The 27971-nt window shown below is 45.6% G+C and overlaps 1 protein-coding gene and 1 long non-coding RNA gene across 2 annotated transcripts in view; one reads left to right on the top strand and one right to left on the bottom strand.

Moving 5' to 3' along the window:
- LOC138169794 (zinc finger protein 557-like) overlaps positions 1-17346 on the top strand; it is a 57386-nt gene extending 40040 nt beyond the window's left edge. The window contains exon 7 of the mRNA XM_069099350.1: positions 17225-17346. Within this exon, the coding sequence (XP_068955451.1) occupies positions 17225-17346 (122 nt within the window). The remainder of the gene's footprint in view (positions 1-17224) is intronic.
- Positions 17347-23398: 6052 nt separating this feature from the next.
- LOC138169788 (uncharacterized) lies at positions 23399-27766 on the bottom strand. Its single transcript, XR_011170462.1, has 2 exons — positions 26193-27766; positions 23399-25218 (listed from the first exon to the last, which is right to left on the bottom strand). It is a non-coding gene; the product is annotated as an uncharacterized lncRNA (long non-coding RNA).
- Between the last annotated feature and the right edge of the window lie 205 nt (positions 27767-27971).

Below are 27971 nucleotides of genomic sequence, written 5' to 3'. Positions count from 1 at the left end.
TTCAGACTTTCAGCCAATCACAATCACATCAGCCCTGCCCCCATGATGCTTGCTGTCAGTCCTTTAACCATTTATATTTTTCCCCACCTACCAACTTTTGTTCTCTGTGCTTTTTTTTCTTGAATCTGTATTTTTTTACTGAAAGAAAATCATTCATAAATTTACATACAAAAAGCGTACAAACACAAGAATAAATAAGACAATGATAAAGGACTACTTTGGTGAAAAGTGTGTGGACTGTTATTTGTTCTTTAAACATCTTTAGAGTTCAGTGCGAAAATGTACCCCTGGCATCTCTTAAAAAGGTAAAGGCAAGTTCAAAAAACCTAGGGATGGACAAAACTGCCTCTCCTCCTCCAGGACTTGGAGCTCCATGAGGAAGCCATTGACCCTCCATTTTATCAAATTTATGTTAACAAATAAACTGCTAGTGCTCAGAGCTTTGTACCTCAAGTGACTTGATTTTCCTTGTGCCAATTAATTCTTGTGGTGTAGAGACCATCAATACCATCTCCCCTGAAGCAAGGGTTTAGCTTACAGAATCCTTTCACTGAAACAATTGTCATAAAATTAGACCTGATTATCCTGAGGGTGTCATGACAGGCTTAGCTGATTTGTTGTTGGATAATTTCAGTCATTTCTGACTCTTTGTGACCCCATTTTGGGGATGGAGGTGGTTCTTGGCAAAGATGCTGGAGTGGCTTGTCATTTCTTTCTCCAGTTCATTTTATAGATAAGGAAAACTGAGGCAAACAGGGTTAAGTGACTTGGTCAGGTTCACACATCTATAAGTGTCTGTGGATGGATTTGAGCTCATCAAGTTGAATCTTCCTGATTTCAACCCAGTGCTCTATGCACTATGGCACCAACTAGCTGCTCTTAGCCTCACCTTAGAGGAGCCTTTAAGCAGATAGAACATTTGTTGGTGTTGAGTCATTCAGTTGTGTCCACTTCTTTGTAACCCCAAGGTCCACAACAGGCCAGTCTCATCTGTGCTCCGCTATCCCTCAAAGTCTGTCCAAGTTCATGGGTTTTTTCCATTACCCTATCCATCTTGTCCTTAGCTTTTCCCTTCTTTTTCCTTCTATCTTTCCCAACATTAGGGTCTTTCCTAATGAATCTCATCTTCTCAACACATGGGCAAAGTATTTCAGCTTCAGTGAATAGCCTGAATTAATTTCTTTAATTATCGCCTGATGTCACTTTCTGTGGCCTGGGGGACTCTCAAAAGTCTTCTCCAGAAACACAATTTAATTCATTGATTCTGTGGTCTCAGCTTTCCTTATACTACAAGTCTGACAGCCAAATTGCTGGAAGACCCATAGCTTTCACTATATGGCCTTTTGTTGGCAAGGTGATGTCCCTGCTGTTTAGGATGCTGTCCAGATTTGCCATAGCTTTCCTTCTAAGGAGGTATCTTTCAATTTCATGGCTGCAGTCACCATCTGCAGTGACCTTTGAGCCTAAGGACATCAACCCTGACACTGCTTCCAATTCTTCTCCCTCTGGTTTCCAGGAAGCGATGGCACCAGTTGCCAAAAACATAGTATTCAAGCTTAAAGTGGGAATAACATACATGCTCAAGTAGGTATAGAAAACTGTGGTATTCTATAGGAAAGTGGAGGGGAAGGGGACAAGAGAAGGGTGGGTGGTGTTAGAAGGGAGGGAAGATTGGGGAGGTGTAATCAGAAGAGGAGGGACAGAGCAAAAGAAGACAATAGGATAAATTGGTGGCAGGACAGGATGGAGGGAAATACAGTTAGTCTTTCACAACATGACTATTTGGGAGTGTTTTGTATGACTACACATGTATAACCTGTACCAAATTGCTTGCCTTTTCAATGAATGGCAGTTGGGAGGGTGGAAGGGAGAGAATTTGGCACTCAGAGTTTTAAAATGAACATTAAAAATTTATTTTACATGGAACTGATGAATTAAGACACACAGTCAATGGGATATACATGTACAAAATATTTATAGAAGCTCTTTTTGTGGTGGCCAAGAACTGGAAATTGAGGGGATGTCCATCAGTTGGGGCATACAGAAGTTGTGGTATGTGAATGTAATGGAATAATATTATGCTATGAGAATTGATGAACAGGTAGACTTCAGAAAAACTAGAAAGATTTATATGAACTGATGCTGAGTGAGGGGAGCCAGCTTCAACCACCTTCATGGCTTTTGGAAGAAATTGTTCTCATTTGCCCAATCCTGGGTGGGAGGGTACCCTCCTACCTCGCTCATGGGTTTGTGGTCTTTTGGTAACCCTCAGGCTGGCTTAGCCAGAGGCAGTTTACCCAGTGTGGTCACTGGACATGCTACAGCTTCTTGGGGCCCCAGGGGAAAGTTGTGTGATAGGTGGACACCCAAGGAGTGTGAAAATGGTTCAGCCAGGCTTCACACCAGAGGGGCTAGTCCTCCTTGAACAGCCATATACCTGAAAAGCAAGAAGGGGAGAACATCCCCAGCATGAGGGACAACCATTGGAAAGACAGATTCCAGAAATCAGGTCTTGGTCAAACATCAGCCAGGGGGCCAGTGTTCCTGGGTCAGAGAGCAGGAGGAGAAGAGAGGAGTGAGGTGTAAGAAGACTGGGAAGGGGGTTATATGTACCTACTGTGTACCAGGCACGTGCCCACATGCACACACATACACACGTATGTAGATTCTCTCTTTCTGAGGTCTGGGACAGGCCCAGAGAGTGGGTATGATCAGTAGGGCTCTTAGGCAAAAAGGGTAAAGAAAAGATGAATCTTTTTTATAAAAAGAAAGACTTCAAAGTATTAACATGATCAAGACCCTTTAGTATTTGCAATAAACCCAGGAAAACTTTGTCTTCTTTTTGTATCAGTTATTTAATTAGCATCTGTCCAGCTCCTGGTGGGCAGCCCAGTAGCCCAGTGGATAGAGTCCTGGGCCCAAAACCCTTCCAGAGTCCAGATCAGGCCTCAAGTGCTTCCTCGCTGTATGACCCTGGCCAAGTCACTTAACCTTCTTTGCCTCAGTTTTCTCGTCTATGAGATGGAGAAAGAAAAAATTATTGCTTCCATATGGTTTTAACCATAGCATGGGAAAGGGAGTTTCTTACTCGAATAGGTTGTAAATACAATAAGACAAGAGAGTTGACAAAGTGTCCATTGAAATTATAGTCCCAGGGTATCTGTGTTTCCCCTGAATAGCATATGGCCATGGGATGCCAAAAAAAGAAAAGCCTCACTATCCAAGTCAGTGTCTGGTCCCAGGCATCCTGTCCTTAATGTCACAAACAGGAAGAATGTTCCTGTTATGCCCCATCCAATCCCATAGTTACTGACACAGGAAGGGGCATTTGTATTTCACTCAGAGAACAAAGCAAAGCATGTCTGGTTTGTTAGTTTAGTCTTTGGCCCTTCTTGTGGTTAAAATGATCTCAAGCAATTATCATGTTCTCCTTTTGGTCAAAGGTAAGCCTAAGGCATCACCTTTAGACCAAGGAAGGTATGGGAAATTCTCACTCTTCCTCAGGGAATGGGAAGGAAAGTTCTGACAACCCTTCATTGATCATAGAGATGTACTCATCTGTGCTTCTGGAGTGGGCACCAGAGACTGAGGGAAAACAGTAGGGACAACATTATTTTGTCAGACCAAGCCTGATCCACTTTGTGAGTCACAAGCGGCCTTTCAAGGTTTCCTTTTTCAGAGAATCTGTGGTCCTTGGTGGGGTCAGCCTGGACAATTAACTCAATGGACCCCCAGTCTGAGGCAGAGAGGTTGTACTGAAGTGCGTTGGAATTCATTAAAACTAGGTTGGTGTGAAATGTCCTTAAGTAAAATGAATAAATTTCCAAGGTATTACAACAAACAAAATTCCTAGTTATTACTGAATTCCTGGACATCCCAAAGTTCCTTAGTCACAAAGGTGTTTGTAGTGGAGAGGAGGTTAGTTTTGTAAGCCAAGAAGAACACCACCCAGTTAAATTAGCCTTATCCAATAACAGCTTACCAGGCCTTTGAAAATTTACTCAGTGTGTTTTCTTTCCTTTGTCCTTAAATGTGTCACAGAAAATAATTACATTCTGCAATCTCCCATAGAAAGAATGTGATAGTCCACAAATCTCCAAATTAACAGAAATATAAATATATATCCTTCGATGAAGCAGGCTTCAAAATCAGCCCAGTAGGGGAGGGCAGCTGGCTCAGTGAGTAAGAGCACTGGCTCCAGTGTCGTGATGATCTGGATCAAATCCAGGCTCAGATACTCAGCACCACACCCAGAAATAACTGGCCGTGTAACGTTGAGCAAGTTACTTAACCCTGATTGCTTTAAAAAAAAAAAAAGAGAGAGAAAGAAAATCACCCCAGTATAACTTTTTTTTCTACAACACAGCTGCTACAGCTGTTTTGCCAAATTACACAATATAGAAATGTAACAATGCCCTAAACATTATTATATTTTTTAAAACTTGAAACAATTCATTATCAGTGGAGGTGAATGCATTTCTAAATCACCTTGCAGAGAGAACCATTCACCTCATCATTAATTTGTGGAAAGTATAACTTTAAACCACTGTGTATATTTTCATAATAGCCAAGATTTCAAATGAAAAATCTGCTATCTTATAAGTATCAGTATTATTGTTACCTGTTTATAACCAAATATACCTCAGTAAATATTAACAGTTTTTAAGTGATCTAATTTTATCTTATCGTTTTATTTATTTTTATTTTTTGCTTTTTGGAGGGCAATTGGGGTTAAGTGACTTGCCCAAGGTCACACAGCTAGTTTTTGTGTTTAACTGTCTGAGGTCGCATTTGAATTCAGGTCCTCCTGACTCCAGGGATGGTGCTCTATTCACTGCACCACCTAGCTGCCCCTATCTTATCCTTTTAAAAGATTGATTCATATAAAACAAAATCCACATTAAGAGTTACTGTAACACCATTTATACCTCACAGTGGTCTCTCAAATTTCAATTGATTCATATAAAACAAAATCCACATTAAGAGTTACTGTAACACCATTTATACCTCACAGTGGTCTCTCAAATTTCACAATCTAAGAGAATTTTAGAAGCATAACACAATTTAGAAATACAGCAGTAACACAAACAATAGACTTTGGATGACATCAATTGCATTTTCAGATAATTACACATAGAAATTATCAACCTTATTACCTTGATATTTAAAAGCCACCTCAGAGTTACTTAGGTACAAAATGATGACCTTAAATTACAGAGATCATCATAATGTTGTGTCTAACATATAAAATCATTATATCATTTTGATCCTATAACAACAACCATTATTATTTTTCCTTTTTCAGGAAATGGGGCAGAGATAAAATAGCTTGCCAAAAGTTGATTCATTTGTGTTGTGTTGTGGTCCTTAGTTCTTGAAGAGGGCCAACTATGGTGAAGTCAAGTCTCATCATGTCTGACTGTGGCTGATGAGACCAATATGAGCTTGGAATGCTCCACCACAAATTCAGCACTAATGGTCCATAGGAACATTTGGGGTGGACTCCCTAAATTTGTGCATCCTGCGTTTTCTTTGAGCTGTTTCAATTCTGCTTTACTTGTACAGCACAGCACCTTCTCTGATGTGGGCACACCATGCTGGGCGGTCCTGTGTTATTACCTCCCATGTCACACAATCAGTTCCAAAGCTCTTGAGAAAGACTTTTTGAGTGTCTTTGTATTGCTTCTTCTGACCACCACGTGAACACTTCCCCTGTTGTGAGTTCTCCATAAAATAGTCTTTTTGGCAAGCGTATATTTTGTATTAGAACAACGTGGCCAGCCCATTAGAATTGTGCTCTGTGAAGCAGAGTCTGAATGCTTGACAGTTTAGTTCAAGTAAGTACCTCAGTGTTTGGTACCTTATCCTGCCAGGTGACCTTCAGAATCTTTCTAAGACAATTCAAATGGAAGTGATTCAGTTTCTAGACATGGTGCTGGTACACTGTCCAGGTTCAACGGGCACACAACAATGAGGTCAGCATAACGGCTCTGTAGACCTTCAGTTTGGTAGGCAGTCTAATGTCTCTTTCTCCCATGCTTTCCTTCAGAGCCTCCTAAACACTGAGCTAGCTCTGGCAATTTGTGCATCAACCTCATTATCAGTCATCCCTGGGAAGTGCCCTGCCAAGGCGAGTGAGCTTACCCACAGCGCCCAGAACTCCTCCACTTGCTGTCACCGATGATTCCATGTATGGATGGGGTGGTGCTGGCTGATGCAGCCCTGGGCTTTCTTGGTGTTAATTGTGAGGCCAAAATTAGCCCAAGTAGCAGAGAACTGATCCACACTTTGTTGCATCTCAGCTTCCAAGGCTGCACTGAGGCACAATCACCTGCAAACAGAAAGTCATGCACCAACCCTCCCTCCACTTTGGTCTTGGCTTGTGGCCTTTTCAAATTGAAGAATTTACCATCAGTGCTTAGCTGACCTTGATGCCCTGTTCATCCTCATTGAAAGCATTTAACAACATGGCTGAAAACAGCATCCTAAAAAGCATGGGAGCAGGCATACTGTCTTATTCCTTGATGACTGGGAAGGCACAAAAGCATTGTCCATTATCTAGAACCTGAGGAAGCATGCTGTCATGAAACGGACATACAACGCTGACGCACTTCTCTAGACAACCAAATTTTGCCATCATTTTCCATGAGCCCTCATGACTAACAATATCAAAAGCCTTGGTCTTGTCTACAAATATTGTGTAGAGACCTCTGTTCTGCTCCTGGCATTTCTCCTGGAGTTGTCGGGCAGCAAACACCATATCGACTGTTCCTTGGCCCTTTCTGAAGCCACACTGGTTCTGAGGTAGGTGACCATCTTCCAGGTGAAGGATCAGCTGATTAAGGCCTCTGGGAAGAATCTTGCCAGCAATGATTAAGAGAGAGGGAGACCTCCCCCTCCCCCACAATTGTCACAAGAAAATCTATTTCCTTTACCTTCATAGAGATGGACAATGTAGGCATCCCTGAATTCCTGGGGGATAACTTCCTGTTGCCATATAAGCTGGAAAATTTCAAGCAGATTTTATATGAGCAATGAACCCCCTACCTTATAAATCTCAGCTGGAATAGAATCAGCATCAGGTGCTTTGCTACATGAAATAAGCCTGGTGGCATTCAAAACCTCTTCTTCAGCAGCTTCAACTACAGAGGGATTGACTTCAACCTGAGGTAAATGGTCAGTGGTTTTAGCATTGATTGATGATGGTCTGTTGAGAACACTATGGAAGTATTCAGCCCATGTCTCTGGGAGCATGTCCTTATCACTTACCAATGTGGCTCTATCAGCACTGAGTAGTTGAGATGCACCACACATCTCTGGCCCATAAACAGTGTTCAGGGCATCATAAAAGCACTTTGGATTGTTGCTATCAGCATAAAACTGAATTTCTTCTGCCTTCTTAGTGACCCAGGAATCCTGAATCTTTCTAAGCTTTGCTTGTACTTTACTTTTGATGGAATTAAATGCTACCTTTTTCTTTTTTTTTTTTTTTAAGCAATCGGGGTTAAGTAACTTGCTCAAGGTTACACGGCCAGTTATTTCTGGGTGTGGTGCTGAGTGTCTGAGCCAGGATTTGATCCCCAGGTCATCCCGACACTGTAGCCGGTGCTCTTACTCGCTGAGCCACCTGGCCGCCCCAAATGCTGCCTTTTTAGAGATGGATGAACTTGCCTTAGTAAGAAGCTTAGAAGCTGGTAAATGCTGTGGAGTTCTCACTTTTCATTCAGCAGCTTCAGAATTTCAACATTGTTTCCATCAAACCAGTCTTGGTGTTTGTGAGTGTTCTGACCCAGATGAACAAAGGCAGTGCTAGACACCAAATCTCTGAAAGCTTTTCCGCTTTTCTGTTGCCAACTGTGTGTTGGCTCAATTTTCCCTCCAAGTTAGCCACAAACTGTCCCGCTCAGAGAAGAGTTCTAATCTGTTGACTGTAAGTCTTCTGGTAGTTATTTGGCCTTGGGGGCTGCCACTTCTGATGAATGCAAATATTTAGCTTGGAAAGGATAAGTCTATAATCAGTCCGGCACTTGGCACCACACATTGCCTTCATCACTCTCACATCTCTTCTGTCTCTTCTCCTTACAATCACGTGGTCTATTAGATGCCACTATTTGCTACAAGGGTGCATTCATGAAGTTGTATTACATTTAGGTAAGCAGAAGACAGTGTTGGCGATGAGAAGGTCATGAGATGCACATGTCTTCAGTCATAAGTGACCATTGCTGTTGCTGTTTTCACTCCATTCCTCCCTAGGATGCCCTGCCAAGTCTGGCAGTCTGAGCCCAATCTAGCATTAAAGTCACCCAGAATTACAAACTTGTCCTCTTTTGGCACATTAATGACAAGGGTCTCTAGGTCTTCATAACATTTCCTTTGACCTCATCAGGGTTCGTCGTGGTGGGAGTATAGGCACCGATGATGATGGAGTAGGGTTTTCCTGCAAGTGGCAATTGCATTGTCACGAGCCTGTCACTCAATCCTTTTGGCAGGCATACCAGCTTGTTGACTAGAAGAGCTTTGATTTCAAAATCTATGTCAGCTTCACGGTGGTCCCGTTCACCGCAGCCACTCCAGAAAAACATGTATTCAGCTCCAGCCTCGGCAGGCTGTCCTTCCTTTGCCAGCCTTGTTTGACTCAGGGCTGCTATTTGGATGTGACACCTGCTGAGTTCTCTCTCAACAAGGGCTGTTTGTCTTTCAGATGTTGTCTAGAAGTGTGTGCACATTCCATGTGCTGACAGTGAGTGGAATTGTCTTTGCAGACGTTTTTGCATTTGTTGTGTGTTTCGACCCTAGAGTGGGATTCCCCACTGTATCAGCAATGCCATATTCACAATGCCTATGGAGATTACAGATATGCTGATATAATTGTCCATCACAAAATACATCATGCTTGCTATATGGGGGAATAAGCTAGAAAATTTATTAAGATACCAAAAGACTGAGTCCCAAAACCAGAAAGTGAAAGCCATCAGAGTAGTTATGACACTGGCACAGGTAGATAAAGTAGAAAGCACCCACATTCTCAAGCCTTTAAAACAGAACAGGCTACCTCAGGCAAAGGTCCTCCTCTCCCCACTCACAGCAACCACCCAGAGTCCAGGAAGCGCGCTCCCAGCAGCTCCGGCCCCGGGCAGTCCTCAGCAGGAGTCCTTAGCAGAAATTCTGGCTGACTCAAAAAGGGCTTCTCACTGCTGCCACCGCTACTGCCTCTGCTGCTGCTGCCGCCGTCGCCGCCACCTCTATCCACCTCAGGAACTCTAGCTTGGCTTCTGCTTCCTCTTGCTCCGCCCCTTCCAGCTATGTCAGCAAGTCCAATGGGGCATGGAAGATCTTTAAATCCTATAACCCTTACATTTGGCCCCAAGATCTTTCATGTCCCTTACTTGGCAAAAAATACAGTAGGAATAACTGGTGTCAACAAAATTTCACAACAATATAACAAGAATAGCACATAATAAACACAAAAAACCATATTTTAGGGTGGGGCTTGAGCACAAGCTCCCCATCATTTCCCCCACCCCGAACAAATGGGGCCCCCAAATCTTGTGGGAAGGGGTGAATGTCTCTTCTTCCATGGCTACTTGCTGCTGAAATTGGATGTAGAGCTGTCCCTGTCCTAAGGGGTCCCATTTGAGAGGTCAGTTCTTAATATGCTTGATGCCAGGTCCAAGGATGACACATCACAGTTGCAGACAGGGGGTGACATCCAGCTTAAGCTATCAGGGATCTACAGGTGGAGGGTACCAAGCCTGCGGAAACAAATCTAGCAAACAAGGTGAACAGACAAAGAAGAAGAAGCAAAGAGACAATAACCAGACTATTGTAGCCTCATTCACGGTAGAATAAATGATTTAAGGGTACAATTTTGTAATCATCTTCTCCAGAATAAACAATAGTTACAGTGTTATCCCTCCCATGTGGTATATTCTCTGCAGCCTTTGGAACATCATCTGGCTTCCGTTTTACCCATACTTTAGCTCCTGATTTATTCTATCAGTAGAACCAAATCCTTCAGTTCCTCTGACAGTTATTTTGGAAGGAGGGTCAGTTTTTACAAGTGGTATTGTTTTACAAGGAATGATAATCACTTGAACTATCCTATCATTTTTGTGAATCTGTATGGGCCCTTCACCTAAATTCTGGAATGTTACAACAATTTCTCCTTGATAATTAGAATCTATTACTCCAGCCAATACATGTATTCCTTGAGCTGCTAATCCTGATTTGGGTAAAATCTGTCCAAAGTGATTTTTAGGGATTCTTATGCATATCCCAGTGGAGGTTTTTCTTATTTCTTTCCTGTCCAACCAAAAGTCCTCTAAACAATGTAAATCATACCCCATTGAACCAGGTGGTCCTGGGTACGGTGCTGGGACATCTGGCCTCAAGGTCCAATACTCAATATTTGGGATCTTGTGTGTTTGTTGTTTTCTAATTTGCAGATTGGGGGTCATCATTCTGGCTAGAGGTGTACTTCCTCCCAATGGTCTATTATTCAAATTACGCAAAGCCATGAACAAATTATCCTTCCAATGTTGATATGAATTATTGGAACTTAACTTCCTCAACTGTTCTTTCAGTAATCCATTCATTCTTTCAATTAACCCAGATGCTTCTGGATAATATGGAATATGATATATCCATTCTATATTGTTTAGTATACAATACTTCTTCATTTCATTGCCTTTGAAATGTGACCCATTGTCACTTTGAATCTGCATTGGGGTTCCATAATATAGACTTATGAGATCTAGAGTTTTACAAGTGTTTTTCTGGGTTGCATTCTTATAAGGACAAGCTACTAGTACACCTGAATAGGTGTCAACACAAGTACATATAAATCTGCATCCTTTATCCAGTGGTAGTGGACCAATATAATCTATTTGCCAGATTTGGGCTGGGACTTTTCCTCTTGCTATCTCTCCAGTTACTACCCGAGGAACAGTTTGCTCCTTTTCCAATTGACATATATGACATTCTTCTGCTATCTGTTTTAACAGTGAATGAGAGATACTAATACCTCGATCTTGTGCCCACCGGTGTGTGGCCTGGACGCCCAAATGGCCTGCTGTTTGGTGGACCCATTTTGCTAATACCGGATCATCAGTTGTTGTCAAAGTAGGGACAATATGCTCAGTAGCAATCTTTGCCAGTCGATCAGCAAGAGCATTGTACTCACGTTCTGGTGTGGTGGGGGCCACGTGAGCATCTACATGAAAAACTGACAAGTCAGTGACCAAAGACATGTTCCAGATATCTTCCCATAATTCTTTGCCCCAGACTTGTTTGCCATGAATTTCCCAATTTTCATTTTTCCACATGGGCATCCATGTAGCTAACCCATTAGTTACCGCCCATGAATCAGTGAATATATGACACTGTCCTTCTTGTTCTATTTTGATGGCTTGATATACTGCCATAAGTTCAGCATATTGGCTACTTGCACCTATCCCACTACTTTCCAAAGTCCTTCTAGTACATGGGTTATAGGCCACTGCTTTCCAATGTCTTTTTTGCCCCAACTATTTTGCTGTCCCATCAGTAAACCATGCATGTCTCTTTTGTTCCTCGGTTAATACATCATATCCCTCATTCCATTTTACAGTGGACTGTACCAACTGTTGCTTTGGCTCAGGGGGTGTGTCATTCCTCTCAATTTCTATGTTTGCTATAGATTCATGCAGAGCAGAGACTCCGCTTTTGCTTGTTTTCGCTCTATTTTGAATATACCACTTCCATTTGATTATACTAGCCTCTTGGGCATGTCCAATTCTGTGAGAAGCTGGGGTACTCATTACCCAGGTCATAATTGGGATTCCAGGTCTTAATATCACTTCATGGCCCAGAGTCAGTTGTTCAGTCTCCACCAAAGCCCAATATGCAGCTAACAACTGCTTTTCAAAAGGTGTATACTGGACTCCAGATGAAGGGAGTTTCCTACACCAAAATCCCAAAGGTACATTTCAGCTTTGTTGTTTTTGCCATAAGCTCCAGTTTGCATAATCATCTTGTACAGTCACTTGCAATTCCACTGGACCATTTTACATGGGCCACAAATCTAGGGCCAATTGTATGGCAGCCTTGGCTTCTTCAAAAGCTTTACTCTGGTCAAGTCCCCAATCGAATTCATATTTCTTCCGTGTGACTCTATATAAAGGTTTTAAAATCTGTCCCAAATGTGGAATGTGGTGCCTCCAGTATCCAAACAATCCTATGAACTTTTGGGCCTCCTTCTTATTGGTAGGGGTAGGAAAATCCTGAATCTTTTGTCGGGCTTGAGGAAGAATTTCCCGTAGCCCCTTGTTCCATTATATACCCAAAAATTTCACATTTTGAGCTGGTCCTTGAACCTTCTGCAGGGTTAATTTCCCACCCTTTACTTTTCATATGCTCAATTAGAAGGGTCAAACTCCTTTCCACTTCCTTCGCATCTTTTCCCTGTATCATGATATCATCAATGTAGTGGGTAAGCTGTATACCAGGTAGCTTTAATTCATCCAACTGTTCAGCCACAATCCTGTGACAAATAGTGGGGCTATGTATGTACCCTTGTGGCAAGCGGGTGAAAGTATATTGTCTACCCTGCCAAGTGAAAGTGAATTGGTCCCATTGTTTAGAGTCTATTGGGATGGTAAAGAAGGCATTTGCCAAGTCAATAACTGCATACCAAGTCCCATCATATGTCTGGATCCTTTCTATTAAGGTGATGGTATCTGAAACAGCAGCATACAAAGAAGGAGTCACCTTATTCAACTGTCTATAATCCACAGTCATTCTCCATGTCCCATCTGATTTTCTTACTGGCCAGACAGGATTATTCCATCTTGTGGTTGTAGGGACTAACACTCCTGCTTCAACATATTCCTTTATAGTAGTGGTAATTTCATCTTGCCCACCTGGCACACGATAGTGTTTTAAAGTAATTACTTCAGAAGGTTCAGGTAAAGTGATGGGGTCCATTTTTAGTTTTCCCACTAAAACTGTATTAATTCCTATCTTCCTCACAGCAAATTGGTATCTCCCTTCAGGTAAATTCAGTGTCATGCCTCTCAATACATCTATTCCAATGATGTATTCAGGAATGGGTACAACAACCACAGTATATTCCTTCTTAGGTAACTGCTCAATTTTCATTGTTATTTTAACTTGTCTGGCTGATATTTCAGCGCCTCCTAGACCTGTGATGGTAATAGGAATTCCATGTTTAAACTTATCAGGGTTTCCATAGGTAAGTGTGGCCTCAGCCCCAGTATCAAGCAGTGCCCTAGTCACAGTAGTTGATCCATTCTTCCAATATATTGTTAAACCAATATGGGGTCTGCAATCTCTTCTGCATATTTCTTTTATCTGGGCTGGGGGTTGGCCTATCTCCTATTCCCCCTGAAGGTGGGGCAAACTTGGATACAAAGATTCAGATTCAGAAATACCTGCAGGGGTGGTTCCTGCTTCCCTGTTCATTCTAATGCTAAGTACCTTTTCTTGGTACAGCTTATGCAGCTCTTCAGTTGGAATACCATCTATTCTTCTAAAGTCCACCCCAGCTCTTAATAGAGCAGTAAACAGTTCCCTTCTTGTTGGTCTGTTTTGTCCCTGAATCCTCTGGCTGTTTACTCTTCTCTCTCGAGGCAATTTGTCTTTTTCCCATTCCCCTAAATCGCTTAATTGTGAAATCTTATCTAGCACCTCTGAAAGAGGGTGCCCTATTTCTCCAATTAATAGAGTCAGAATTAGGTGCTTATGTGCAGGAGGAGCCGTCTTCACTATGATATTTCTATGAGGAACTCCTAGGGGGGTATCATAATATGCATTTGCATCTCCAATCAGGATAGCAGTTTTCATTACCTCCTCCTTTAGCTTTCTCATACAGTCTCTAAGTGAGTACCAGGGTCTGTCTCCCCTAGGCCACATAGATTCAGTAGGATATTGCTTTTTGCATCCTTCTGCAGCTAAAGCTAGCAGATTAGTTTTGTTGTTACTTCCTTGCATATGGTGATCCCTCAAAGCCTGGTGTACAAAAGGATTCTGACTGATACTTATGAATTTTAAACAGTCCTCGTTGTCCAGTGTTATTCCTCCGGTGCCTTCATCAGTGATTCTTACTATCCAAGACACTAAAGACTCCCCCATTCTTTGGGTAAATCTACTCAATATATCAGTGATCTCCTGTTGAGTGAAATCCTCAATTATCTCCCTGGACTCTGTTTTGCCTCGGTGGTTCTCCTGTCTTCTTCTTCGTATGGGGAGAGCTTCTACACTAGAAGACTCCTCATCTAACCTTGCTCCATTCTCCTCACACACATTCTCCTGGAAGCTGTCAGGGCAACTCTGCCCAGCTTGTACAAAAGCTGCATGCACATTCGTTCTGCTAGTTTTTTGCTTCCTTTTAGTTACATGAACAGTAGCTTGCTCCTGGACCACATGAGTCCCTCCAGTTTGGTCTTCTGAGTGCTGTGACACAGAAGAATCCTCAGGCAAACCAGCTGACTCCCTAGCCATACGAGCTCTTTCTTTCAGCAGCTTATCCCTACTTTTACACATAAGGCGATAACTTGTTAGCAGCACCCAGCCTCTCCTGCACACTCCTGCCAGTTCTTTGCCTGGTTCTATGGGTATTGCTTTCAAACATCTTTCCAAATCTCCAGGTTCTCCCTCTTTTAGCCTTGGTTCCCAGTTTTCACAGGGCCCTGTGCTTTTAGCCCATTCTCTGGCTAGAGAGGAATAAGTCAAATCCTCCCATCCTGGAATAGCCATTTCTCCCTCTAAAGCCCCACTGCTTCCAAATAGAGGCCTGACATTTTGTGATCCCATCCTGGTCACCAAATGTATCAGCAATGCCATATTCACAATGCCTATGGAGATTACAGATATGCTGATATAATTATCCATCACAAAATACATCATGCTTGCTATATGGGGGAATAAGCTAGAAAATTTATTAAGATACCAAAAGACTGAGTCCCAAAACCAGAAAGTGAAAGCCATCAGAGTAGTTATGACACTGGCACAGGTAGATAAAGTAGAAAGCACCCACATTCTCAAGCCTTTAAAACAGAACAGGCTACCTCAGGCAAAGGTCCTCCTCTGCCCACTCACAGCAACCACCCAGCATCTAGGAAGCACGCTCCCAGCAGCTCCGGCCCCTGGCAGTCCTCAGCAGGAGTCCTTAGCAGAAATTCTTGCTGACTCAAAAAGGGCTTCGCGCTGCTGCCACCGCTGCTGCCTCTGCTGCTGCTGCCGCCGTCGCCACCACTGCTAGCCACCTCAGGAACTCTAGCTTGGCTTCTGCTTCCTCTTGCTCCGCCCCTTCCAGCTATGTCAGCAAGTCTAATGGGGCATGAAAGATCTTTAAATCCCATAACCCTTATACCCACCTTCCACGGTAATCAGGCCGGGGATGGGTAAGCAGACAGTTTTTAGGGCACCTTTTCTAACCTCTTCCTCACACCAGGAGGTGACCAGTGTGATCCTTAAGAGGCTGTTCAGACAGCCAGGGGGCTGCCGGATCCCACTGCTGCTTCCAGTGAGAAAATGACCCTACAGCTGGGGCCATCTGTGTGCAGGGTTGTGACCACAGCCCCCAGCATTCCCACCTGCTGCTAAATCACTTGCCTGTCACCACAGGACTTTGATAGGCATAATGGTAAATGATGTGGGTGATGCCTTTTGATTCCTGGGTAAGCGAGGCAGAGTTGCATTCATTTGTCAGCCTCACTCTCTTCTCCAGAGTCACATAGCCCAATGGCAGGACAGAATCAAGATGACTGGTGATGGCTCAGGATGCAGTGGATAGCCTTGGCATCTCCTATGTCTAACAAAGCTCTGAGTGATCCACAGCTCCTGCTTCAGCCGCCTCCATGACCATTGGAACAAACGTCCAGCAGGGACATCTTCACATGCTGGGGGTAGACACATCCCTAACCGACCACTGGGGTGTGAGACCCCTCGGTTACCCTTGGCCTGGTTTAGTCCATCTGCTGAAATGGTTTGTTGGGGCGTGGACACTGTGCCTGCTAGAGCTTCTTGGAGCCACAGGTGGGTACCAAAGGTGGAAAGCAGTCCTGAAAAGGGCTAGGCAGCCCTCACACCAGAGGTGCCAGTCCTCCCTGAACACACCCTGCACCCCAGCTGCTAAATGATACATTTAGAGAAGTGTGGAGTTTACCAAGAGCAGAGGCTGGTTTCCCATTGGTGGCAGGGCTTGTGAAATGCTCTCCACACACCTGACCCATCCACCTCTCCCTTCCCCCACAACTGCAGAATTTACTGAACCTGGGGCAGTTTGCAGCTGCTGGGACAAGATAGGCAGAATGTATAGGATCTGGGTGACATTTCCAAGCTTTTCTTGGAAGGGTGAGCTACAAGGTGCCCAAGGGCACAGGGCAGTAAGAGCTACTGCCAGTCTGTGATTGCTGCCCCTCCCCTCCTTTTACCAGGTGGGGACGGGTAATTTAAGTTTTACCTACAGTTCTCCAGCGTTCCCTTCTCTTAATCTGATCTGGGATAAAAGGGGTAACAGGAACCCTTGTGGCTGTTAGAAATCCCCACAGTGAGTGTGAACCATAAGTAAATTCATTCATGGGAAGACAAACAAGATTAGTCTGAATACGAGCGTTTCTTTCTTTCAAAGCTTGTGAAACATGCATGTCGGCACACACACGGGGGCTCATCGTGAGACAATGAGCTCAAGGATGGAGAGACAAAGCAGACCTGCGATCTGCAGGGCAACTCCTTCCCTTCCTGGCTCGGGATGCCCGTGTCAGCCAGAATTATGGTCTCCCTATGGTTAATCGTGATATGAGAAAGGAATTTCTTAAGTGATTCGGTTGTAAAAAAGACAACTGACAAAGTGTCCATTGAAATTACAATCCCAGGATGTCTGTGTTTCCTTTACCATTAACATGACATAACATAGGACATATCCACAAATACTTAAGATAAGAAAAGTCCCATCACTCAAGGTCGTGTCTGGTCACAGTGCCTTGTCCTTGGAGACGTAAGCAGAAGGACGCTCTGGTCAGTTTCATCTGGCCTGGTAGTGTTGACACAGAAAGGAGCATTCACTCAGAGAGCACATCACATCTGTTATGCCAGAGCATAGCCTCAGAGTGGACCACAATGCCTCTCCTGACTGATCGATCCAAGTTGTAGGCCTTTCCCAGATCTTGGGGCTTCACAGTGGCTTGGCGAGGGGTCTACGGTTCCCCTCCTTTTGGTCAAAAAGCGTCACCTGCAGACCGAGGAAGGCATGGGAAAATGTTCTTCAAGGAGTGGGAAGAGATGCCCACTGGGGGCGGGCATCTCCACATGTTCCAGGAGTCCACGTCCACAAGTTGGCAGCTGTAGAAGTAGTCAGACATCCCCAACAGGGGCTTCCAGAAGACATATGAGTTGATAACTGAGAGAAAACAGCATAACATAGGTCCTGGGTTAAAGGCACATGGAGATGGTTCATTTTCCCAGCCACGCGTATCTAGGTTTAAACAATGCAATAAAGTTTTTCTCACAATTCACAAAACTGCATAATTACATTATGTCAGGTGCAGATTAAACGACTCAGATGGCTCACAGTAGACTAGTTTTGAAAAGGGAGATTTATATGTCACCAAGATAATCAAGAAAACTTAAACATGAACCATGCAAATCAATGCAACCATTATTACCTGCGTTAGCTAACATTAAACTCCGTGTGTTCTAGTAACCTCTTCCCAATGACCCTTTGAGAATCACAGATGCCTCATGTAGTTATCTGGTTCCCTACATGTTCATTCTCTGACGATAGGTCTTATTCTTAGGACTCTTCTAAAAGGAAGTTCTGCTTCTTTTGTTCAGATCTAGCTGTCCCCAGATCATTCTGACTTAGTATAAATTAGTACATTCACCTAAATTTGGCTCTCCATTTTGAAGCTTCAGAGAATTTCAGTTTATGGATCATCTGCTGCTTCTGTTCTTACCTAAATCCTGTACCTGGCATAAGAATCTTCTAATATGTGAGGGTCCAACCATAAAATGAGGTCTTCTGCCTTGTAAAGTTATCAGACAGATACTTTAATAAAGGAGAAATAGGGGGCAGCTAGGTGGTGCAGTGAATAAAGCGCCAGCCCCAGAGTCAGGAGGACCCGAGTTCAGTTCCAGCCTCAGACACTTAACACCCACACAAAAAAACTAGCCATATGACCTTGGGCAAGTTACTTAACCCTAATTGCCCTCCAAAAGGCAAAAAATAAAATAAAAATAAAGGAGAAATAATTCCACTTCCTTTTACCATTATCCTATACAATTTTTGTATAAAAATCTGAATTTGAGATCTTATTGCCAACACATGCTTAAAGCTCGAATTTCCAATTTGGGAGCCAATCATATGCATCTGTATATAATTCTTAGAGAAATCCGTCCAATCTTCTTGCCTTTCCCAAAATTTGCTTTCCTATTTAATTAGACATCTAGCCCATCACATCTTTGTCTTATTACTTGGTCTAATCATTTCCTCCTTAAGGGAATGTTATCTCTATATTATTGTGATTTGGATAGGAATGTAGGTTAAAATTGTAAGCTATTTGTTCTTGTATCCTATTACAGTAACTCAGAGATGGTCCAATTTAGTGCTGTACTTACAATACTTCTTAATTATAGGAATTTGCTATGAAAAGGGAAAAAATGCCATGTAAGAGAAGGAAAGAACTTCCTTAGCTCTGTTTGATTCCAGCCATATAGTCACTAGATGCTGAAAGCTGGGGTCAGGATTAGTCAGGTGAAGAACTTTCCTTTTCAGAAAGGAAATAGCACAATTGGAAAACAGTCAGGAAGATACTAGCTAGGCCATGTCCAAGGTTGTCCTCCAAACTCTGCCCAGGCACAGACATTCACCTTTAGCAGTTCTCACCTGCAGCCCAGGCCAGTCTGCTCTTGGTTTCATGACAAGTCAGACAGCTGTCCCTGTAGTCAAAGCTGAAAACAATAGTAAATTATTTTAGTTTTTTGCTTTTTGGAAGGCAAGTGGGGTTAAGTGACTTGCCCAAGGTCACACAGCTAGTTTTTCTGTTAAGTGTCTGAGGTCAGATTTGAACTCAGGTCCTCCTGACTCCAGGGCTGGTGCTCTATTCACTGTGCCACCTAGCCGCCCCAACAATAGTAAATTAAAGTCCCGTAAAGTCCCATAGTCAGGGCTTCAGGTGAATTTGGCTCTGAGGGATCACACAATCTGGAGAGTAAGAATTTAACGTCATACTGCGAACAGTGAGGTTGATCACAGAAAAACACTACTGCTCTCAGAATCCCTTTAAACAATGGCAACATCTTGCAGAGAAGACCTAGGTGTGTGTCCTTTGCCCCCAGAGCAAGCTTAGAGGAAAAAATGCAGAGTGCAATGAAGGAGCAAAGTCCATTTTAGGAGCAGGGGTAGAGAAGGGACTTCGCAGCCCAGTCCAGGGAAGAGGCCCATCTCATCCAAATAAGGGCACCATTTACAGTCAATCATTACTAAATTTGTTTGTAGAGAGACAAACAAAATCAGTCTGAATATGAGTTTACTTCTCTCAGAGCTTGTGAAGCATGTTCATAGAGACTCATAGGAGCTCAGGAGTGATTCCCTCTCACCCCTCCCTCCCTTCCTGGCTCAGGATGCTTGTGTCAGCCAGAATTATGGTCTCCATATGGTTAACCACGATATGTCATGTGTAAATACAGTAAGACAAGACAACTGACAAAGTGTCCATTGAAATTACAATCCCAGGATGTCTGTGTTTCCTTTACCATTGATATGACATAACATAGGACATGCCCATAAATACTTAACAGAAGTCCCATTGTTCAAGGTCGTGGCATAAACAGATGAATGCTCTGCTCAGAAAGCTGGTGCAGAGGGTTGGAGGAGAAAGGCAGGCTGGGGCCATTGGGCAAGAGGGCAGGGCGGGGTGGAGGCATTAGCAAGTGCTGGGGAAAGAGGTGCTGATGCTGTGGCAGCTTCTGGAGCCGATAGGGAAGAGGCTTGTGCCTTTCCTTCTCACTCCGCCTTCTCAGCAAAGCAGCATTCCCACTCCTGGCTGGGGTTTTGTTGAATTTTATACTTAATTTGGTTTTAAGCTAAAGTAACATTGACCCTCTGTGGCCGACATAATTGGGGGCTACCTTTAGTTAACTGACACCAGTGCTGGAAATATCTGTGATCACCAGATTGGCAATGGCTTGACACTTAAGAGGTAGTGGTTTCTTAGCTGGACACTGAGATGAGCAGCCTGTGGGGTGATGGCCCAGCTGAAGTTTGAGCACTGGGGTGGAATTTGGAGGCCTGGGAGGAGTTTAGGGCTGAAGAGGGGATCATTGCACTGGAGAAGGCATTACAGGTGATAGAGGGCAGGGCTCAGGGAGGAGGGGCAGTCAGGGCCCTGGGTGTGATTGGAAGAAAGGGCCTGGTGGTCCTGGGGGCCTTAGGGCCGGGTAGTGCTCTTGGGAATAGGAAGACCCTCCCAGGGTGGGCTGGCCAGAAGCAGGAAGTCTTTGCGCCCAGACTGCTCTGCTTTTCTCTGGGACTCTTATCTCTTTCCTTTCTTCCCCTGGATCTGAGATCTCTCTGCCTTCCCTGGGAGCCAGGATTGCCCTGCCCTCCCCAGACTCGGTCCCTAGGCTTTCTGGACATGATCTCTGTGCTCACAGGTCCCAGGTAGGTCTGAGGCAGGGCACCCCTCCTCCCTTCCCCCAGTTCTGTCTCCTCCATCCCCCCTCAGGGTGAGTGTCCTCTGGCTTTCGCAGGAGCACACCTTCCTCCCGAGCCCGGCTCCTGGGGGTCTCCCTGCCCCTCAGTCTTGTGCAGACCCCCCATCACTCCCTGATTTCCTGCCTCACCCTCCCCAGGTTTTCCACTGGATAACACTTTTCCAGACTTCAGACTTCGCTCAGAGGTTCCCGGGAGCCCTGATTTCAGCCTTCCTATCAGCCCCATGTGACTGTCTCCTGGTCCCCTAGTCTCTGACTTCTTGGTTAGAAATTCCCTTGTTCTGCCTCAGATCCAGACCCCTTTGGAGATCCAGGAATCCTCCCTTCCTCCCTCCCTACTCAGGCTTGGGCACAGTTACCAAACCTCTGTCCTGGTCCCCCTGATCTGCACCCGGGGCTCTGGGGCTGATTCACTGTCAGATCCCAGGCATGTGGCTCCCTGTCTCCAGTTTCCCTTTAGGGATTCCAAGCCTAAGCTCCACCAAAGGGTCCCCACAGTACCCCCAGCTCCTAGTTAGACCTCAGAACACAGTCATCCTGCTTCCCCAGGCTCAGTGTCTCCCTGAAGTCCTCTGTCCCTCCAATGTCTCTGACCTCCCTTCATGAGCCATGTTAGATGGTCTTGCTTCCCAGACCCTAGCCCTGCTCCACTTCGGCAGGCCTCTTGCTTTCCTGCCTCAGGTCCCTGCCAGGGGGCTTCATCCCAGACTGGATCTTGTCTCTCAGCCTCAGGCTTCCCCTGATCATTCCTTGCTGCCTCCATTCAAGAACCCTCCCCATCCTCAACCTTCCCTAGCTTCCCTCCCTCCTAGATCAAGCAGTCAGTCTGTTATCTAGATAATGTGTGTGTTCGTTGGGGAGAGGAGGATTTAGAGTGGGAGCTCTTACTCATAGGTCATTGAGGCCATGACTGGTCTCACTCCACCTGGGATCCCAAACCCCTTCTGCCTCCATTGCTGTTCTTTCTTCTTCCTCTAAGAGGACCAATGACATCAGGAGGGTGATGTCTTGACTTGCAGATAAATTGGATTTCAATGGGGGCAGAGCTGTACAAAGTCGTCAGCTTCACTTTCTCCCCCAGAGTCATTCACAGTCTACTGGTAAGACATAGGTCAGGATACCTGGTGATGGCCCTGAAGGCCCTGGGAGACCTTGGCCTTTTCAAGCTAAGGTCTTTCCCAGGTGTCAGTTTGTCTGAGTCAACACTCATTCAGAGGCTAAAGGCCAGGTAAGAAATGAGGCTAAAGATTTGCCTTCTCAAAAGAATCAATCTGGAAGGGGAAGACCCTCAGGGTTTCTCACTAAAACAGTAAAAAAAAAATAGCTATTTACACTCACTCTGAACCATCAACACCCAAAAAATGAGTAAGTGAGGCTGGGGCTGGGACCTATTCTTGGCCAGTCAGTGACAGCCGGAGTGACTTGGGTATAATGGCATCATGAAGTAGCTCCATTTGAATCCCAGGTGGCTTTAGCATAGCCTGGCTTCTCAGAGCTAGATTTCAAGAAACCATAAACAAAGACGACATGAGATGGGAGTTAATTGTCCCAGTTTAAAAAAATAATAAAATAAATAAGTAGGTAAGAAACAATCTAGCACCCAAGTCCAATATAACTTGGGTGGTTTATGTGATCAAAAGTTCTATTGCTTTGGACAGTACACCCAGGTGTAAAGGTATGATTCCTGTTGATCTGGAAGTTTGGTTAAAAGGGACAAACAGGCTAGGTGGTATAGGAATTCATATTGTTCATTCCCTTTTTTTTTTTTTTTCGCTTTTTGGAGGGCAATTGGGGTTAAGTGACTTGCCCAAAGTCACACGACTAGTAAGTGTGTCAAGTGTCTGAGGCCAGATGTGAATTCAGGTCCGCCTGACTCCAGAGCTGGTGCTCTATTCACTGTGCCACCTAGCCGCCCCATGTTCATTCCCTTTTAGCTAGCCAATGTATAGCAACATAAAATCAGAGCTTTAATTCTGACTGATTGAGGCAAATTGAAGATCTAAATATTCCTAAAGCAAACCTGACTCAGGCTATATGTGTCACTCAAAAAGATCTCTTCCATGTGTATTTAACCATAGCATTGGAAAGGAAATTTCTGAGTCGAACAGGTTGTAAATATGAGACAAGAGAATTGACAAAAGTCAATTGAAATTACAGTCCCAGGATATGTGTCCCCTATATAGCATATGGTCATGGGATGCCAAAATAAGAGAAGTCCCACTGTCCAAGGAAGAATGCTCCTGCTCAGCCCTATCCAATCCTACAGTTGCTGACACAGGGAGGGGCATTTGTAGTTCACCCAGAGCGCAAAGCAAATGATTATCACTCCCCATGATGGAGGGAAGAAGGAAGGAAGGTAGGCAATAGCATCATTATCCACCTGGAACTGGCCAGTAAGTCCCAAGGAGCGCAGCTACTCCTCTCTACAGGATGTTGTTCACCCTTCGTTCTCAAGGCAGGGAGTGGGTCACTGAGGCTCTGACTGGTCTCGTCCCATCTGGGATCGCAGAGCCCCCTGTGCCTCTTGGGTCTCTGTGGAAGGATGGGGAGGAGAGGCGGACAGAGGAGTACTAGAGGAGAGAATTGTCTTCATATTCATACAAAGCGATTTGAGAGGTTCAGGGACCCCCACAGACTAGAGCACTGGACAGGGTCATCTAGAATGAATTCACAGACTCAAGCAATCTTTAAGTTGGCAAAGGTTTATTGTTACACTATTACAGCGAGCAGAGCCCCTTAAGGGACTTGTAGCCTAACAGGAATGATGCCAGAGCTTCTACAGGAAAAGCATTGGATTATCCAGTCGATACACTAATTAGGGGATAACCTACAACCTTGGTCACAGGCATCATTCACTACTGGAAACCAGGGGAACGGGTTTCTCAGGGGTGTATTTTTGGTCCGTTAGGTGTGTAACAAAATAACTTTGAGAGTAATTGACTATAGCTGGACCTCTGGATTGAACATAATAACTTTAGGAATCAATAAACAAGATGGTCATGTTTTACAAGAGAATTTCTTCAGAGGTCAGCTTGCTCTTGTGATGGAGAAAGGTAGTCTGTCTTACTGGGGCCCCTTCATGAGTAATTCTGGGTCAGGGCAGTTTTGTCTTACTGGGGCCCAATTATGAGTAATTGTTAGGCATAGTGTCCTTGGGCTGGGGAGAAAACTGTCAGGGATAGTATTTTGAAACTAGGGAGAAATGTGATCTTGGACTTGGGATCCAAGCACAAGCATCAAGTCATTCTCCCCTTACACATGACATCCAGAATCTTTTCAGTAAGGGACAAAGGTCTCAACTTCTGAAACTGCTTCACACTGAGAATGGGCATAGAGCTGTCCCTGCCTCATGGGGTCCCCCCATTCAAGGGGTTGGGCTGCGTCTGTTGAGAGTTGTCGATATACAAGCAGCGGGAAGCGTTGGCCAGGACACTCCTCCACTGGAGGCCAGCAGGTAGTCCGAGGCTGTACGATTGTCCAGGAGCACATTGGCTAGAGAATCCAGACTGCTGGATCTCCCGGACACTGTCATCGGTCTCATTTGCCAGCTGGTGAATGGTCTGACAGGTTTGAAAGAATGAGCCCATGTTGTAAATGTCCACACCCAGGCATGAGGTACTCTGCTCCCCCCTTGTCCTAGAACCCCCGCTTCCCTCTTTTCCAGGAAGAGATGCTGGATTTAGTAGTACTGAAAATGGTCAGGGAGTGCTGGAAATCCAAGGGAGCATACTCCCAAGTCCTCATAAGGTGTTAAACATCGGGTGGCTAGGACGGCAATCTTTGGGTTCTGCCAAGTGGTGGCAATTCTCTTTACCTTTTCCCCAGAATCCTTGCCACCTGGGCCACCCATTCTGAAAAGGAATCTCCCTTGGGGCCCAGATGGGGCCTGTTCATAAAAGGGGCTGAGTGTGTATGCCCCATGGATCAGCATGATTACAAGTTAGTATTCTGGGTAAAAGAGATCCTTTTAAAACATCAACAAGAGTGCTATGGCCAGAGAGGGCTGTAACATTGTGTGTCAACTGAGAAGTGAGGGTCAAATAGGGAGAACCTATTGGAGAGTGGCAGGAGGCACGTGGGGAAGGTACAAGTCTGGAGGCCAGCAGAGACATTGACAAGCCCTCCCTTGACAGGGATTTGTACCTGTATAGTGGCCATAGAGCTCATCTCCCAGGCAAGGGAGGAACAGGGTGTGGAGGTGGTTAAACTGCCCATAACAGAGTAGCCAGTACCAAAGGGTGGCCCAACCTCTGCGGAGGTCACATTAGGGAGAGGGGCTCTTGCAAAACCGCCTCTGGGTGAAGGTGAGGATTGCCCTGTGGATGGGGGTGACGTCCTCAGCAACCTTGGGCTCCCCCTCTGCCCACAGAGTTTCCCAGTTTGACTAAGGAGCTGTCTTCCCACTTGTGAAGGCCAAGGGAACTCAGGGTACCAGGCAGAAGAAGAACCTTGCTATCATGGTTGGCACAGAGGAAATGGTTCCAGGTGGGAGAGAGAAAATAATTGCTGCAAAGGAAACAAGATAAATTAAAACAGGAGAGCCCACATGGCTTCCCCTCTTTCCATCTACCTGGGGCTAGAGAGGACCATGGGTCCCTTTGATGCAGCAGTTTAAGATTGTCTTTGGTTTCACAGGAATACTGCGGATACCCCGAGGGGGAAGCAAGGATTGACACTGGTTTATTTCTGGAGTTATGAGTCCAGCTAGGGAGACCACTGCAGTTGGGGACTCGATAAGGTCCTTTCCAGGTGACAGCTAGCTGTTCTCCCTTCAGGGCTTGCCCGGACTTCAAGCATATGCAATCTTCAGGTTGTACAGGGGCAGGGTGACCCACAGCATGGCCTGGAGGTTTAGGAAGGTCCTTGCTGGCACATTCTGGGTTCCTGACTGCACCTAGCTGAGTGGCAAATTGGGTCATCAGATGTTGTTCAGGCTCCACTGGGATGTCAGATGGAAGGAAGGGCCTCCCATAATGAAGTTCAAAAGGCTCAGCTTAATGTTTTCCAGAGGTGTAATGGGGACTCTGAGCAAGCCAGCTGGGAGGTTTGTCACCCAATCCTTCCAAGTCTCTGCACACAACTTAGTCAGGTCTCACATGAGGGTAGGATTTATTTTCCCCACTTTCCCCAAGGATTGTGGACACCAGGCAGAGAGGGTAACTTGGAATGCCTGTCCAAAACTAGAGTTATTTGTGAAAGGAAGGCAGGGCCATTGTCACTCAGTAGAGAGCTGGGCAGGCTGAGTTGAGGCATAATTTCCTTTAAAAGGAACTTAGGTACCTCCCAGGCATTTTCCATTCCACAAAGCAAGGCTTCAACCCAATTTGTAAAGAAAGGTGTATACAAAGACCAAAAGTAGTTTGAATTCCCTGCATGGGGGCCTGTCTTCTCCTGGGTAGGTAGCCCTCCTCTGGGCAGGTGGTCTGAATGCTCCTTCAGGAGTTACCTAGGAACAAGTTGGGCAGGTTAGGGAAACTTACCGAATGGTTTTGTCCAGCTTGTAATCTATGAAAAGGGGCTTTATTAGGGACTGAAGGACATTCTTCCCCACATGTGGCTTGATGTAAGCCAGACAGTAATTTCTTCTGGAATAAGAAGCCTGTGGGTATCTGAAGCCACCTGGAAGAGGAGAAGGTATATCCCCTCTGTTTAGCAAGGGCCTTGTCAGATCCCCCCTTTCCTTCCATACTGCCCCATGAGCATGTAGGACATGGAACCAGTGAAAACATTCACTCTTTTGTTTTCTCCCAGCTCTAAGGCTCTGGTGAGTGCTATTAATTCTGCCTTTTGGGCAGAGGTCCCAGGGGGCAGAGGCTTGGCTTCTGTGGTGCAGTGTAAGCTAACTACCTGTACCCTAACCTCCTCACCTCTTGTTCTACAAAGCTGGACCCATCAGTGCACCATTCCTATCAGAACCAGACTGGGGGACATTTTTAAGATCAGGTCAAGTCCCAAGGGTCCTCACAGTCAGGGACAGGAGCATCTTAGTGGGCAGTGTCCAGTAAGAGTTGCTGGGTTTAGGGGTGGCCAGGTAGCACAGCGAGTAAGAGCACTGGCTACAGTGTCAGACACTTAGCACCACACCCAGAAATAACTGGCCGTGTACCTTTGAGCAAGTTACTTAACCCCAATTGCTTAAAAAAAAAGTCTCTGGATTTATAGTAGGGCACACTCCAAGTGTCAAGTCAGGGGTATGGAGGAGCAGGGCTCCATACTTAGTGAGATGACCACTTGCCAGCCACTGGCTACCTTTTGCCTCCAGAATGCTCTGGACCCAGGCAGGGGGGACTGGGTGTTTAAGACCAAGGTCGACCAAGTGTGAGCTTAGAGGCTTCCTCACTGAGGACAGCCCTTGCTGCTACAGCCCAGAGGCATGAGGGCCATCCAGTAGCCACAGAATCAGGTGGTTTTCAAAAGGAAGCAGCTGGCCTTGGGTCAGGTCCTAGGCACTGAGTGGGCCCAGCTAGTGCTGGGAGGAGGTCAGTTGAGATGTCAAAGTTGGGGTCCCACTCTAAAGGAAGAGTAGCAGGCCCTTGAGTAGAATCCCCGAGAGGCCGGGCAGTAAGGCCAAAGTGGGGCACCCGCCTGCTGGGAGGTGCGCTCGCGGGGCTTTCTCTGCGGCTGGGTCAGCACGGCCCGTATTTGCCCATTTCCTCCTCGGTGTCAGGGAGGGCGAGCCGGGCCCTGATATCTCACCCTGACCAGCACGTCTTCTCCCAAGCCCAGAAGCCTTGCGGCGATACTGCCCCTTCCCGGGGGGGTCGGTTCGGATCCGCTCCCACAAACGACACAGTCTTAAGAGAGGAAGGAGCTTTACTGAACACAGAAGCAGGGAAGCTTAAATCGGCACCGGCAATACAACATTCCTCGCCCAACTGAAGCAAGCATAACTAAAACAGAGATCGCAAGAGGCGGGAAAGAAAACATGGCCAGCTCTCGGCCAACACGGCTGGGCAATCCCGGGGTGCAGCCTTTGGGTCCCAGGCAGGGCGTCCTCTCCATGGCTGAGGGGAGAAGAACCAGGAGGGCCTGGGGCCAAGACGATCGGTTCTTCCGGTGTCTGTGCGGCCGGAACAGGCCTTGCGACACCAGCCAGGTCTCCCCGTCCTGTCCACTCCAGGAGGGGCTGGTTCCCGGGGATGCGCCGAAGTCCCGATGCACGTTCGGGTCACCCGAAGGGCAGGGCGGACTCAGCCTCTGGTTAATTCCGGGGGCCGCCCACCTCGGGCCCTGCAGGGTGTCGCGGCGTCAGGCCGGGG

This window comes from Petaurus breviceps, unplaced genomic scaffold (assembly GCF_028583685.1).
Source record: "Petaurus breviceps papuanus isolate PSGF00001 unplaced genomic scaffold, PetGlider_PUasm1.0 378, whole genome shotgun sequence".
Taxonomy (NCBI): Eukaryota; Metazoa; Chordata; class Mammalia; order Diprotodontia; family Petauridae; genus Petaurus; species Petaurus breviceps.
The sequence above is the reverse complement of the archived record's forward strand: the minus strand, read 5'-3'. Positions and strand labels throughout refer to the sequence as shown.